This window comes from Simochromis diagramma, unplaced genomic scaffold, assembly GCF_900408965.1.
Source record: "Simochromis diagramma unplaced genomic scaffold, fSimDia1.1 OVJJ01000501.1, whole genome shotgun sequence".
NCBI classification, from domain to species: domain Eukaryota; kingdom Metazoa; phylum Chordata; class Actinopteri; order Cichliformes; family Cichlidae; genus Simochromis; species Simochromis diagramma.
Window position 1 is genome coordinate 3,175,097 of NW_024387320.1, and position 15,538 is coordinate 3,190,634.

Consider the following 15,538-nt stretch of genomic DNA (forward strand, 5'->3'; position numbering starts at 1 on the left):
TGACAAAGACGTGTATATTTATATGTTTTTTTTAATTTAAATTATTTATTGTCAAAGAAAAACTCTGCTAACGTTCATTATTGATGGAGAGGACACACATTTTGACAGACGCTGCCACACAGCCTGATAAAATCTGTACGCCTCTATAACCTTTGCTGGGAGGAAGAAATCCTCTCCAGAGTTACTGGGGTTATTGGTTATACTCTGATTTATTTTGCAAATAAACTCCTTCGTGATAGCACCGCTAATGTGCATTACAGAAATGTAAACCATAGTATCAACGTCTTTGTTTGGACAAACTATTCCCAGCAGATACTGGGAAGCACTTACTTCAATAGTCTTCCGCACGGCACATTACAATGTCACGAAGTTAGTATTAAAATCCATTCACGAATCGAGTCTGTTGTTTTCCAGGTTTACGCTTTATTGCGCGGATTGCAGATCAGTGACAAGTAGCGTACAGAAACGAAGCTGGGCAAGTGGCTCCTCCTCCTTTGCGCGCTCTCGTAGATTGGGAAACAGTTTTTGCCGGGGGTAACTACTTTTGGCAGGACACCTGAAACACAGGAGGCATACAGAAGTTGTTCCTCTCTGATGAAATATCCACATAGCATTGCGCTCCCGCTGCACTTACCGTGAGCCACCATGCCTCTGAGGCTGTCTGCTGCAAAAAGCCCGCTTTCTAGATATTTCCAATCTCTGCACAGCTGTTCAGCACGAGCGTTTGGGTAAGATAAATCCGAATGTGGAAGAAGAGCTGTGAAAGTAGGGTGCGGGTGATAAAAGATAAAATATATTTGTTGCTTTTCCAGCGCCGGAGCCGCCTGCCTCGGCTCGGTGAATTTAAAAGGTCGCAGCTGTCTGACTCTGAAGGATTTCAGCTCAGATGAAATCAAGAAGCTGCTGTGGGTCTCCGGAGACCTCAAGCATCGGATCAAGCACGAAAAACAGGTATTTAACTTTAATTGCAAAACTTCAGTACTTATAGTTGGTGTACTCTGTGGCCTCTGGATGTGTAATTAAGAGTCATTTCTATTTCAGTATTTGCCTCTTCTACAAGGAAAGTCGATTGCAATGATATTTGAGAAGAGGAGCACCAGAACAAGAATGTCCACAGAAACAGGTGTCAGTTTTTCTATGCAAGCATATGCATGACGTGGCTCAGGGTATGGGATTTGACAGAGGCAAGATATTTCATTGCTATATGTAGTGGTGTGGAAAGGCTTTTGCCCCCCCATTCTGATTTCCTATTTTTTTTTTTTTGTCACATTTAAATGTTTCAGATCAAACAAATTTAAATATTAGACAAAGATAACACAAGTAAACGCAAAATGCAATTTCTAAATAAAGGTGTTTGTTAAGAGGAAAAAATCCAAACCTACATGACCCTGTATGAAAAATTATTGCCCAATAAAACCTAATAACTGGTTGGGCCACTTTTAGTAGCAACAACTGAAATTAGGTGTTTGCGATAACTGGCAATGAGTCTTTCACTGCACCATGGAGGAATTTCGGCCGCCGATCTTTGCAGAATTGTTGTAATTCTGCCACATTAGAGGGTTTTTGAGCATGAGCCGCCTTTATACGGTCACGTCACAGCATCTCAATCGGATTCAGTCTTCATTTTGTTTTGCTTGTGTATCTTTATATTTTTCATGTGTTTGGTTACTCATATTTCAGGGTTTTTTTTTCCTAATAGTCATTCTTTTTTATTTAATATTATGTTAAATTAATGGAAACTTGCTTCCACCACTGAAAAAACTTTTTTTTTTTTCTGTAAGTCACAAATTTAGGTTGTTATTGTGTATAAATTTGTTAGGTGTGGCTGTGTGCAGACAGGAATAGGACCCAAGGTGCAGACTCCGGAGACAGAACTTAAACCAAAACAGCTTTAATGCTGAACGCAAACATAACATAACTGGGGAAAAAAGGTCAAAAATAAACTAACACCGGTGGATGGGCAAAACACACAGCAAAATAAACGGTAGATCGCGACACGGACACAGAGAAACACAGGGCTTAAATACACAAAAGGAGCAATCAGGGAATGAGTAACAGGAGGGAAACACAGCTGGGGCAAATCAGAACTGACGAGACCAAAGAAGCGTAAACTGAACACACTGAGATAAGACGGAGACCTTCAAAGTAAAACAGGAAACACATAACACAGACTCACATGCAGGCACTACAGAGGGAACAGAGATGTGGGACCAGGGCAGACACAAACACTGACTGAACACGGGGATATAGGAACTAAGGATACACAGAGACACGAACTAGACAAGGGGATACAGGTGATAGGGGAGACAGAGCAACTAAAGAAGACAGAGACATAAACCATAAGACAGAACTCAAAGAAACCAAAAACTAGAAAGTATAAATAATATAATAAACTCAAAACCCCTGGGTCAACGACCCAGGCATCCTAACAAAATTGAGCAATGAAAGTAATTCTGAAATTTGCTGTGTGTTTCTTTATGCATATAATGGATGCTTTCTCCCATTGGAAAAACAACAACAAAACACACACAAAAACATTGTTGTTATCCATAACTTCACACCTTCATGACGACCGTAACGAAACTTGGACTTTTCTTAACCTTAATTTAAAATTTTTAAGTTATTTCGTTCAATTTAGACCTTTTTAGTTAACTATGTCAAGATGCGAAATTAATAAGTTACACAATCTTTTGATAATAACCCAAAATTTTTGTTTTATTTTTTCAGAGGCAGAAATTTGAAGTTTTTCCATAATTACTCTTTCAATTATACATCCCAATATTTGCTTTGTAGCTTTTTATTTCTTAGTCAGCTTTTTTATTATTTATATGTATTAACTGAATCATTCTTGATTTAATATTGGCATAGATCCATACAGTTACACCCTACAGTGAGTAATATGGTCTTGTCACATCAGGCCAAAGTCAGTCTTTGTTTACATAGATGACATGTATGTATGAATGAATGCTTGCTTTATTTCACTGATGAAAACATGCTAACGTAGCTTTACCTATAGGGATTAAAAGTACAATGGTTTTAACAGTGGTGTCTTACTGCATGGAAGGTCATTAAGCCAATAATTACATAAATTAAAAAACTCTATCCTTGTGCAGGAGCCCGGCTAATGCCATTCAGTGCAGTCATTGTTAATGTAGTCACAAAAGAACTGCTGAAAGGCGACTTTCAGTACAAACCCCCACCAAAACACTGATCAGCACTCCTCATTTCCCCTCTCCACCACCCCCACACTCCCCTTAGTGTGCACTCCTTTATATATTCCTGTCTGCACATTTACTTTAAGTACACTTTTTAAAGCACTAGTTGACTTTTAGGGAAACTAAAAGTACCTTAATCTTGTAACTCCAGGATTTGCTCTGCTGGGTGGACACCCCTGCTTCCTTACCTCACAGGACATCCACCTGGGAGTGAATGAGAGCTGCACAGATACAGCCAGGTGAGCTGTTGGTTTATCTCAGGGAAATAAAAGCAGCTGCAAGCTTTAACCTTTTCTATAGCAGTCTCCTCATGATTTTCGTTGTTGTATGTAATTGCTGAAGAAGAAACACAGTTTTTCTCAACAAGATTTCCCTCCTGGCTCAGTATATAAACCACAAAGTCCTTGTGCATGTCTGATCTTTCACAACAGGGTCCTCTCTGGATTCTGTGATGTTGTCTTGGCTCGTGTTTACAAGCACTCGACGCTGGAGGAGCTAGATAGGGAGGCTTCAATCCCCATCATTAATGGACTGTCAGATCTGTATCACCCAATCCAGATTCTGGCTGACTTCCTCACCTTACAGGTACTCTTACCCTGTGGTATTCTGCAATTTTAATGCACTAGTTGATAACCATGCAGTACCTGTTTTCTTTAAATCCAGGAGCATTACGGATCCCTTAATGGTCTAACGGTGAGCTGGATTGGAGATGGCAACAATGTTCTCCACTCCTTCATGATGACTGCAGCCAAACTCGGAGTTCATCTTAAGGTTGCTACACCGAAGGTTGGTTTCTTATTGCGCTATTGGATGCATGTGATCTCTTTGTTACTCTGGTCTTTGTATCTTATGCGTTTTTGTGTAGTTTGAGGTTAAAGGCAGGCAGTCAGACTTGAGCTTCTTATCTGCGCACTTCTTGTGTCAGTAAGATAAAGTCATATCTTTGTGTTCAGGGGTACGAGCCAGACAAGGGCGTTACTGAAGAGGCACACAGGCTCGCCAAACAGGTGAGGTCCTCTAAAACCTGCCATTAATGTCTTCTAGTTTCAAGTATTCTGCCAAGGTTAATGTTAATAAATTATATTATATTCTGTCTCAGCATGGTACTCAGTTGATTCTGACCTCTGACCCCATGGAGGCTGCCCGTGACAGCAATGTCTTGGTCACTGACACCTGGGTCAGTATGGGACAGGAAGAGGAGAAGAAAAAGAGGCTAAAAGACTTCCATGGATACCAGATTTCTATGCAGGTAAAGAAAGACATAACTTTCAGCCAAGTAGTTACTCTCACCCTTTTACCTGGTTTTTAAACACTAATATTTTTCAGATAAAAATCATTTATTTGCTATATGTGTGGGTGTGTATATGTGTATATATGTATTAATGATACATGAATATATAACAACGGTAAAGTATTTTTGTTGTTGTTGTTTTTTAGATAAAGATGGATAAAGACAAGAAAACTGTATAAAAATGGTTTTTGAGAAAGTTTTGTTTTTATGCATCATGTCACCACCTATTGAAACTGGTTTTAAATGGTTTTAGTTTAGTTTTTCTGCGTATAGTATACACAGTTAGATACTTTCATATTAAGAAAACAAGTTCAAGGAAGGGAAGGAAAGTCTAAGTCACATCCCTGAAAATCGTTACACTCCATGGACGATAACACTTACCCGTGGTTTGATGCCCTTCTGTTACAGACAGGAAGTGTGGCCAAGTCAGACTGGACCTTCCTGCACTGTCTCCCTCGGAAAATGGAGGAGGTGGATGATCAGGTGTTCTACTCATCCCGTTCTCTCGTTTTTTCGGAGGCAGAGAATAGAAAATGGACCATCATGGTGGGCTGAAATGTTAACGCACAATGTGCTGTTTGAGTTTGTTTTAATCCCCTTTTAACTCCAGTTTAATTTTCTTTCAACTGACCATCACAACTGTCTTCTGTCTTTCAGGGCCTCATTGTTTCTCTTCTGACCGACTACACGCCACAGATCCCCATGCTGAAGTTTTAACATCAGTTATTAAGAGGGACTAAGCTTTTCTGTGGCATGGGATGACTTCAAAGAAGACTGTTGCAATGCTGTCATATTGTAACTTCAGGATAGAGCTGCCATGTGGGAGCGTGGGGCTGTGGTGTGCTTCTGTTTATGTATAGTAGGTCTGTGTGTCAAAGTGCAGAGAACCCAGGAATTTCCAGGATTCGCTTATTGCTCACAGTTCTTATTTCACTCTTGTGTGATGTGTCACCACAGCTGCCTTAAAACTTCAGTGAAGATGAAGAACTAGAGGTTAATCCATAAATAAAATACCCCCACTGATTTTGTAAATGTTTAGTGCATATCTGGAATTTGCAATACACCAATGATACAGAGATACTGTTTAATAAAATGTATTCTGTGACCAAGGGCCTCACTTGAAGCCACTGAAGTGGCTTCAAGTGAGGCCCATTTTCAGCGGCTTACTTTTAAGCCGCTGAAAATGGGGAAGTGTATAAAAATGCACAATATTTTATCATAAAACCCTGTGAGTTTAAGCTGAAAGTCTGCACTCACAAAATCACACTATTACACCGCTTTATATACTACACTTGCAGAACTAGACATGTTATATGTTATTGGCTGAGTGCGCCCCCTATCGGATGGAGCCGTGAAGCCTTCAGAGTTTTTTCATTGGATAAGCGGAGGTGACGTTTTAGTGCGGGAAGCTATGATCTACGTGGGTGGTCCAGCTGGATAAAACGATGCAGCTCAGTAATTCATTCATAAACAAGCCGGCCTGTCATCAAGTAAACACTCACGCACACATTCACATGGCTATGTAAACACTACTATAAACGCACACGGTGCGTGTGGCATCCGCGAAAGAATACACTACACTTTCATCGTTGTTCTGCACTTGTCATAAGGATTTGATCACAACAAACTCCACACGGTTAAATAACGTAAGCTGGTTCAATGGCAATATGAAAGCAAGACAATGCTCTTAAGCGACCACCCACGTACGGAAGGAGACTGCTCGGGGAGGGAGTCGAAGCTGAGGTGGGAGGTGGATGGGGAGGAGGACGCCATTGCAGCCGCAGCTGGCCGTTTGTGAGTCGGCGGAGGAGAGAGACATTACCAAAGTGAACAGTGTCGACTGGCTTTCAGGGATTTTCCTGGCTCGGCTCTCTCTTCTGGGGCGCTGTGGTGTGGAAACAGAGGAGTAAGATGGACGTTTTATCCCCGTCGAGAGTGAAAATGTGGAGCCGCACCGCTGAGCCTAAGCAGGTCAAAAAAAAAAAAAGAGCCGAGTTTCAGGGGGGACAATGGGGGAAAGTTTTGGCTAACTAACGGTAGTTTTAGCTAATGTTAGCGTTACCGCTAACTCACTTCACATGTGCAAGATGCAGTTTTATTTTGTATTTTTGTACTTCCATATTCACGCTAAATCAAAAGGTTAACACTAACAGGGAAACAAAATAGTGAGCTTTAACAACAATTACGCTTTTCCGATGCGAAATAATGTGCAAAGATAATGCTTTCCACTAGTGAAAGGCTTTAACTGTGACCGAAGACTGTTTAATAGTGAAAAGTTAACCCTGGCTGTAAACAGAGTCTTTTAACGTGGTGAAATCTAGTGTTCAAATCCTCTATAGTTTTTTAAAACTGCAGTAAATTGTTGCTGGAGTTATTGTTATACATTAGTAGAGTTATATTGCTAGTACATAAACACGTATGGTGGGAGGTGGTACAGTAACCAGTGTTTGCTAGTTTTATTTCTGACATTCTTTTTCATCTGTAAACATTTACTTTTGTACTTTGAACCTTAATGTGAAACGTGTGTGTACCACTTTACTTAAAGCCCTCACTATTTAGTATTCATATGTAGCATACATATTTTATAAATATGTAAAATTTGTACCATGGAGCAAAATTTGGGTAAATCCAGGTAACTTCAGAGTTTAGCCTCGACTGTGAAGGCAGTTCACTTCTTACTGCGGTATATCCCCGTGGATGAGCTGCAGTCCTAACCTGTTCCTGATGGGGTTATAATCAAGATCAACCACGTCCTGACCAGTTAGTTCTCTGGAATATATCACGCCTAGAAGAGTGATCTACTACCTACTAGCACAAAGGGTGCTAGTAGGTAGTAGGAAGATCTGAGGTCTTTATCTTTCTCTAAAGAGCATCTGTAATTAATATTTAGTCTTAGATGCATCTTTATTCTGTAATGTTAGTTTTCTCTGTTGGCTGTAAACAATTCTGCAACTTGTTGTTGTTTTTGCTCTATAAGCATAAATATTTGATGTCAAACCAGGGCATCTGTTTGGGGATTGAACTTGGCTGTAGATTAGTTTGAATTCGTTTTTTTGCGTTTATTCTTTTCTCACAGAGCGTTAAACACTATTGATAGTTTGTCTGCAGCAACTGTATTATGTGTTTAACCTCTGAAAATGACCTGTGCATGTTTTTGATTGCTCAGATGCTTCCAACGCTTTAGATTTGATAAATCCTGGATTGACTACTTCATGTTACCCTAAGCCCGAATCCTGTTGTTGGGCTAACTAAAGCCAGATAACAATATCCTGCGTATGTTATCAAACTTGCTTCATAGTACAGGTCCCTGGTCTTTGCTATTAGTTTTTGTGCTGCAGAAAATGGTAAAATCCAGGAGTTGAGTTCCAACTGCATGAATGTAGATTGAGGGTTGAAAGGTTGTTTTTCGCTGTAATTCATGATATTGTTTTGTTTTTTTCTTTGTCTTAGTTTGGCAATTTATTTTGTCTAATAATGCCTTCTCCTCAGCAGTCCCCCACCATTCCTTCACCGGTCCGGTGGCCCAGCTTCTCACCATGAACACGAGCAGGAACTGTACCACAGTGGGGAATGGCGAGGGTCTGGCTGCCCTGGAGTCAGTCTCCATTGTGACCATCACGCTGCTCGCCTGCCTCGGGAACTTTCTGATTGTGGCAACCCTTTATCGCAGGCCTTATCTGCTCACACCCAGCAACAAGTTTGTGTTCAGCCTGACTCTGTCCAACCTGCTGCTGTCCGTGCTGGTGCTACCGTTTGTAGCTGTGAGCTCAGCAAAGAGAGAGTGGATGTTTGGGGTGGTGTGGTGCAACTTCACCGCCCTGCTCTATCTCCTCATCAGCTCTGCCAGCATGCTTACCCTCGGAGCTATCGCTATTGACAGGTTAGTGCCAGATTATACTGTATTATATTGTAGCCCTATAATCTAAGCATTTAACTTGAATTCTTTTAAAAAGTGAGCCCTTACACTGACACTGACATATGGTTCCCTCCAGCGGAGAACCTGTAGCCCATTTTTGGTCTCTGCTAATTTCTGAGAAAGATTTAGCTGATTAATGCATCACTATATTATTAATTTATCCCAGATGTTGGGAGATTCTGGCATCAAATGGACTAGAGCATGAAATTTAGTGTTGATTTAAGTCCTGAAGCTGGACGTAACCAAGACAGTAAAGTTACAGTAAGCATAGGAAACTGAAGGTTAGCAATTTTCCACTTCAAGCTCAGATGAACGTTATGCTGAATAAACTTAAAAAAAAATGCTCTTGGTGCATTTCCCTCTAACGTCACACTCTTGTAAATAAGAGAGGTTAACCACAGAATTAATTTGTGGTATTTTCCTGTAGATTTCTCTGATCAGGTGATGAGCATGGGCTTAAATCCTTGAACTTTAAATGCCTGCTTAAACAAATGCATGGAATAAAGCCAGTAAACATATTGCACAAAATTTTGATTATAAAAATGTTTAAGTTATAGATATTTTAAGGCACTTTATTTATTTAACAACAAAAAAACATCTTTGATATTTGGGGTTTCCTAGTTTTCATTTTCTGGTTCCAGTTTCTAGACTCGATCGTATTTTGCCAATATTTTGTGCAAGTACTTTGTGTAATAACAAACTCAAATGGTTATTCAGACACAAAGTTTAGTTTATTTTGCTTTGCTTGTAAGAAGGGGAGAATTGTTAATTAATTTTGGTAATCAAAAAATATACAGTAACATACGATACCATCTCAGAAAATGTCCTTCCAGCCCCATTATTTGTCCATCAAACATTCCCCGGCTGTGAGGTTTTCTCTATGTATCCATGTTTTGTTTGATTGCAAATTTAAATTCTTTGGGTTGTGGCTTATTTGTTCAGAAAACCATGCAATTAGGAGACACCTTTGGGACTCGAGGAAATTGTTAGCAGCTGTTCTGTTGTTTTCCTAAATGCTAGAAAACGCCTAAAATGATTAATCTGATGTTCAGACCAATAATCAACAATTGAATGACTTTTGAGATTAACACTAAAGTTTCAGCACTTATAATAACTTATCCACATGCACTGCCTTTCAGATTTTCTGGAGCTACTTTTAAACCGCTGCAGTTGAATACTGTTTTAATTCTGTCGGGTGTCGCAGAGCTACCGAGAGCTACTGTAAATTTTCTGTGTAGCGCACAGTTCCTGCTGTTCTCACTGCTCACCTAATTATCCTCAGCATCCTTTGGGAATTTTAGATTACAGAGCCTGTTTTTGTTCTTCTGCCAAGCCCGTCTGTTCTCTTCTGTTTGCAGCTTTTAGGAAAACATTTCACAGGATTGTCGGGGAGAGAGAAAAGTGCAGCTTTTAGCTTTTGTATCACTGACTCCAATCTCAGCAGCCTGTGTGTTACTCTGATCAAAAGTCTCCCTGGAGGACGGTGTTGAGTTCCTGTTGTGCAGATTTCTTCATCGTGCTCATGTCTCCTCACAACAGGTACTATGCCGTGCTCTACCCGATGATCTACCCCATGAAGATCACAGGCAACCGGGCGGTTGTCGTCATCGCCTACGTGTGGTTTCACTCGTTGGTAGGCTGCCTGCCTCCTCTGTTCGGCTGGTCCTCCTTTGAGTTCGACTGCTTCAAGTGGACGTGCGTGGCGTCGTGGCACAGAGAGCCGAGCTACACGGCCTTCTGGGTCACCTGGTGCATCCTCCCACCCTTCTTCATTATGCTGGCATGTTATGGTGTCATTTTCCGCGTAGCCCGCATGAAAGCCCGCAAAGTTCACTGCGGGACTGTTGTTGTGGCCCAGGACGACTCCACTGGAGCCCAGAGGAACGGGCGTAAGAACTCGAGCACCTCGACTTCCTCTAATGGAAGTCGGCGGAGCCTCGTGTACGCAGGGAGTCAGTGCAAGGCTTTGGTCACCATCTTAGTGGTGATTGGCACCTTCCTCATGACCTGGGGGCCATACGTTGGGGTGGTGGGCACTGAGGCCTTGTGGGGTCAGGGCAGCGTGTCTCAGTGGGTGGAGACTCTGGTAGCGTGGCTGTCTTTCTGCAGCGCGGTGTGCCACCCACTCATCTATGGCCTGTGGAATAAAACGGTGAGGAAGGAGCTGCTGGGGATGTGCTTTGGAGATCGGTACTACAGAGAGTCGTTTGCCACGCGCCAAAGGACGTCCCGCCTCTTCAGCATCTCCAACAGAATCACAGGTGGGACTATAGCTGGGGCTCTCTGTGTCATGCAGATGTGTGTGTATGTTGCTGGTTTTATCTTTAGTAAATGCATAAGGCTGGTTTAGATTTATATTCCTGCGGGATGTGATGATCTCATGAGAATTTGTGTTTTCAGACTTGGGGATGTCCCCACACCTGACTGCCATGCTCGCGGGTGGAGGACAGCTGTTGGCCCCAGGAAGCAGCACAGGAGACACTGGCTTCAGTTTCACTCAGGACTCATGTAAGTTGCACACGGAAAGGGGGAAATAATTGCTTCATATCAAAAACTCCAAGCAATCCTCAAGTGCTGCCAAGAGCATGCCAAAGCAACAGGTGGCGATATAACCCTAAGCGTGAAGAAATGTACTATGTACTAATAAAAACGGTGCACAGTCTGATGTCCACATTTAAGTGCAGAAACTAAGATTTTGGAAAAACTTCATCCTGGCAGGAGTTTTTCAGTGGTCGAAAGGCAAATACACAGAAAAGCTATATTTACCAAAACACCCTTTTTTTTTTACTAACAGGACATGATCTAATTAAAATTCATACATTTCATTCATTCATACATTTCCGAACCTGATCTTTCAGCAGCTCCTCTGTGTCCTTCTTGCCTGTGTTGTGAGCTTTTGTGTCCACAACACTGTTGTTTCAATTCGTTTTTTTTAGGGAGTTGACTAACTTCAATAATCATTGCAGAAAAATTATAAGTGTATGAAAAATTTAAATTTAGTAAAAAAAAAAAAACCCTGCATATTATCATGCATATCCATTAGTCCAGGGGTGCTGGAGCCTATTTCACCTGCCAAAGGGTCAGAAGGTTGGGTAAACCCTGGATGCAGATGAGGATCTGAAAAAAATGACAGTTTGTCATGTGTACCTTATTATTATCTCTTCTATGTAGACTTTACAGATCCCCAACCCCGAGACTGAGGCGGTTTGATGATTGTAGGATTATCGTGTATTTTATCCCTACAGACTCATGAATAAAATGAAACATCCTTCAAAAGGTTGATTCTGTTCACCTGGACGTAGAATTTTTCAGTGGGAGAAAGGTTTCGTCACTCATCCAAGTGACTTCTTCAGTCTCAGCTGACTGCAGGTTTCCCCAATCTTATAAACAGTACATTTGCATAATGATTGAAACTAGCACCACTGAAGGAACAATGGGCTGGGAGGTCAGTTCCATGATCATTAATATGTAAATTCTCATGACCATTGATCAACAACTACTGATCAAAGACCAATGCACTGTTTATAAGGTTGGTCAAAATGTCAAAAGTGTTTGATTGGCCACCATAATCTGCTTAAGTTTTTAAGATGACAGAAAAACTGAAGGTATTCTGAAAGTTAAGAATATTTACATTTTTCCAGCAGCATTTGACAGCTAATCGAGCAGTTGAGATTCTTCATAAACATACAGTATTGTCACACAGTCATCAGCCTACAGAAACTTACCAGACCGTGGAGTTTGTTAAAAGAGCTCTTCCCTGCAGCAGACCGAAACAGTGAATCGCTGCTGTTTGGCTTCAAATAGAATTGAAGGCATGCTCCTATGGGTGAAATCCCTTCAGCGCCTGGTCGTTTGTTCCAGAATACTTTCACTCTAGAAAAAAATGCTACATAAATACCTTTTCATTTAAGAACATACCGAGGGCTTATTGAGAACTTTTTGTCCAATTATGCCAAAAACATGCTGCATCGCCTAACTTTGATTTAGAATTTATGCGTTTCTAGAAAGAAAAGCAGCACCTTTTTTTTTTCTCAATTTTTTTCTACAGTTAAGTTTAAAATTAAAAGAGAACAAAGCTGTAAAGATGAAGTTTGAAAGACTTACAAACCTTACTGCATCATACACCTCTTTGTTGGGCAGCCTTTTTGTTTTCCAGCTCATGTTTTTAACTGATCCTGTAGGGAGGGCAAGTGGTGTCATGTTCAACACAAATGTCTTGTGATCCACCTTTGTGTGTACATTTCTGGCCATATGGTATGAAGATGACTTTTACTGCAACTTTCCTGCAATCTCTGTTAAGTTCTGTTTGCAGTTAACTTGCAATGATCCTCTTTATTTTCCTACACAGGCACAGATGTGATGCTGCTGGATAACTTCTCCACAGATGGCTCCTCCCTCGCGCAGCACCACGGGCCTCCGTCCGGGAAAAGGAGGAGCTCAGTCACCTTTGAAGACCAGGTGGAGCATTCCAAAGGTATCCGTCATTCATTTCCCGCTTCAACAGAAGATTAGAGAGCAGGGAAAATACCTTAGGCTTCACATGATACACAAATGACCAAAAAAAGAAAAGAAAAGGGACCAGGCAAGAGAATTGTTTACTGTAGCTTGTGTTTACCAAAGCTTTGACTGATGTCTGTTGATTTCCCCAGCTGAAAACACATCCTCAGTCCAGATCCACACAGAGGTGCACAAATCTCTCGACATGTTCGCCTCCTGCTTGGCGAAAGCCATAGAGAGCGATGCTAAGCTCACCCTGTTTGGGGAGAGTTCAGCTCTGTCGGCAGGACTCGTCACAGTGAGGGCCGCGCCGAGGCCCAGATACCTGGAAGGCCAGAGACTGAGGCTGGAGAGTATTGATGAAGGGATCGTTAAGGATGACAGAGGTGAAGAAGAGCAGGATGGAGAGGAGAAACCCACCTGAACAGCAGCTTTCCCACTCTTGACACTGTTACAGAGCTCTGTGGTACCGCTGATGAAGTCTGCCCTCTTTACATGTGGATACTCCTTACTTGAAATTATTAGCGAACAGGAAGAGGCACGTTATTCATTCTACGATGTTGGACCCAGTGCATAGCATCAAATCTAATAGGAAGCCTTAACTACTGTAACTTCATTGGTCTGATCATTTTATTAACTTCTGCTATAATATATATTATGTTATTGTATGTTTTTAAGCTTAATAAGAAAAATTGCCTCAGTGGGCAAAATGGGAAAAAAAAAAAAAAAAAAAAACAGCATCTTTTGACAGATTAGCTCTTTTCAGGTAGAATTTCTCTCCTAACATTGCACTCAGTAAATCCTCACTACATGTTTTCCACTCACTGTGGAGAATTAGACTGTGAGGTACGTGTTTACTCAGCGCAGGACAACCTGCACCTTTGTCACTCTTACTGGTACAGGATGAACTGCAGTAATTTGAATTTGCATGGGAAAGAGTCATTTTCAATATTATTATTACCACCTGTCACTTTGCCTCCTGCAACAGTGAAGTTTTACTGATTTCAGAGGCATCACTGGTAGATTTGGAAAAACTAGATCACCTGCAGGTTTAAATGTTAACGTTATTCCAGCCTTCCCTTCCAATGCATAGTGATATCTTTAAACATAGGAAATTGGTGGATACTAAAACAAGTTGCTTTGGAGTGAGACAGTTTACTATATTTATGTACTGTTCAGTCCGGAGCGATGTACTACGAAGGAAGTTCAACCATAACCAAACCACAACAACACTTGCCTCAAGGCGCTTTTTATTGTAATCTATAATAATATTGACCGTACAATAATGGGGGGAATTCAGTTGATCCGCTATGAGCAAGTACTTGGTGACAGTAAGAAGGAAGAACTTCCTTTTAACAGGAAGAAACCTCCTGCAAAACCAGGTTTAGGAAGCGGTATGTTTATTTAAAAAAAAAAAAAAAAAAAAAAAAAAAAATCTGAAAACACACACTGACAAAGGAGTCGTTGAAATGGCTTTAGTTTGCAGATCAAAGTCAAATTAAGTTTGACTGAACAGCTGTTCTGTGTTCTAGTAGCTGCAGTTTCAACAGAGTCAAAGACACTTGGTATAACAACATTTACACACTTCTAAATGACCCAATTAATATGTGCACATTCCAGTGACAATGGGATGCAGTTTGCATTTCGTTCAGTGATGTTAGTAAAGGTACGGCATAACACTTTGCATATATGAACATATTCTGCCAGCAAAAAATCTAAAATGTCTGTTAATATCTGTAGTATGAATAAGGTGCCTGCTGTAAGCACGGCTGGAGTCCTGGTATTTCATGATTACGTGCGACTGTGGGCAAACACAGTTATTGCACTTAAACACACATTGGGTACTCTTTCACTGCAGTTTCTTATCAGTGAAGACCGAATGAGCTAACAAGAAATGGAGATCATAGGAAAATGAAGTCCAGAATCAATAATCGATGTTGTTGATGTCAGAAATATGTTTGTGTTTAGTGTTGAATCAGGAAACCTGAGCATAGGGAATATTCATTGGTACACTGGGTTGTACCTCACCTTATACACTCTCTGTATTAGGAGACAATTTTTTTTATACATAGAGCCCAGTTGTGGTGCTTCAGTCTTACCTCGTATGTTGAACATGTTCTATGTTTGTAAGAAAAAAAATGTACACCTGAGTGATGTAACCTTTTCATATACAGTAAGTGTTAATACAAATGTTTGCATTAAATTTAGTTTTTACATAAAACATCGTTTGAATTCTTTGTCTGCTGTGAATGAGAGCTGAAGCCAAACAGCAACCAAAACATTGAATCACTGAGCTGTTTGTTTCTCTTGTTCTGCAAACAAGCCGCACAGTCAGCATCACCTACAGCTTGTTACCTGGATCATAAAATACTTTATGCTGCAGGGAAGAATAAAAGCTGATACCCCAAACCTCAAGACATCAGTAACATTAGTTTATCACCTCTATAAATGTGAAATGACTTTAACGAAAATGTTCAATGTGTTTCTTCCTTAAAGAAAAAGTTCTTGTTTGGGCCCCAGATTTGGGCCTAAGGTGAAAGAACCTCTTGGTCTTCTTTCCAAAATGAGCTAAATCTGCACTCGTCTCTATCAGGCAGCCAGGAGTAATCTTTGGCTCTG

General features: G+C 40.8%; 2 protein-coding genes across 3 annotated transcripts; both read left to right on the top strand.

Moving 5' to 3' along the window:
- Positions 1–49: 49 nt before the first annotated feature.
- On the top strand, positions 50–5,615 carry otc (ornithine transcarbamylase). Its single transcript, XM_040005353.1, has 10 exons — positions 50–728; positions 813–951; positions 1,042–1,123; positions 3,367–3,454; positions 3,647–3,800; positions 3,879–4,001; positions 4,169–4,222; positions 4,315–4,464; positions 4,915–5,052; positions 5,164–5,615. The coding sequence occupies exons 1-10, from the start codon at positions 646–648 to the stop codon at positions 5,221–5,223; spliced, it is 1,071 nt and encodes a 356-aa protein (XP_039861287.1). The 5' UTR covers positions 50–645; the 3' UTR covers positions 5,224–5,615.
- Positions 5,616–5,761: 146 nt separating this feature from the next.
- On the top strand, positions 5,762–14,795 carry gpr161a (G protein-coupled receptor 161a). Of its 2 annotated transcripts, none has more exons than XM_040005350.1 (6): positions 5,762–6,477; positions 7,996–8,386; positions 9,962–10,683; positions 10,823–10,930; positions 12,771–12,896; positions 13,072–14,795. In XM_040005350.1, exons 2-6 carry the CDS (start codon positions 8,043–8,045, stop codon positions 13,341–13,343), a joined length of 1,572 nt encoding a protein of 523 aa, XP_039861284.1. In that variant the 5' UTR covers positions 5,762–6,477; positions 7,996–8,042; the 3' UTR covers positions 13,344–14,795. The 2 variants fall into 2 exon arrangements, with proteins under 2 accessions (XP_039861284.1, XP_039861283.1); XM_040005349.1 differs by having other exon boundaries at positions 7,999–8,386.
- The last annotated feature ends 743 nt before the right edge of the window (positions 14,796–15,538 follow it).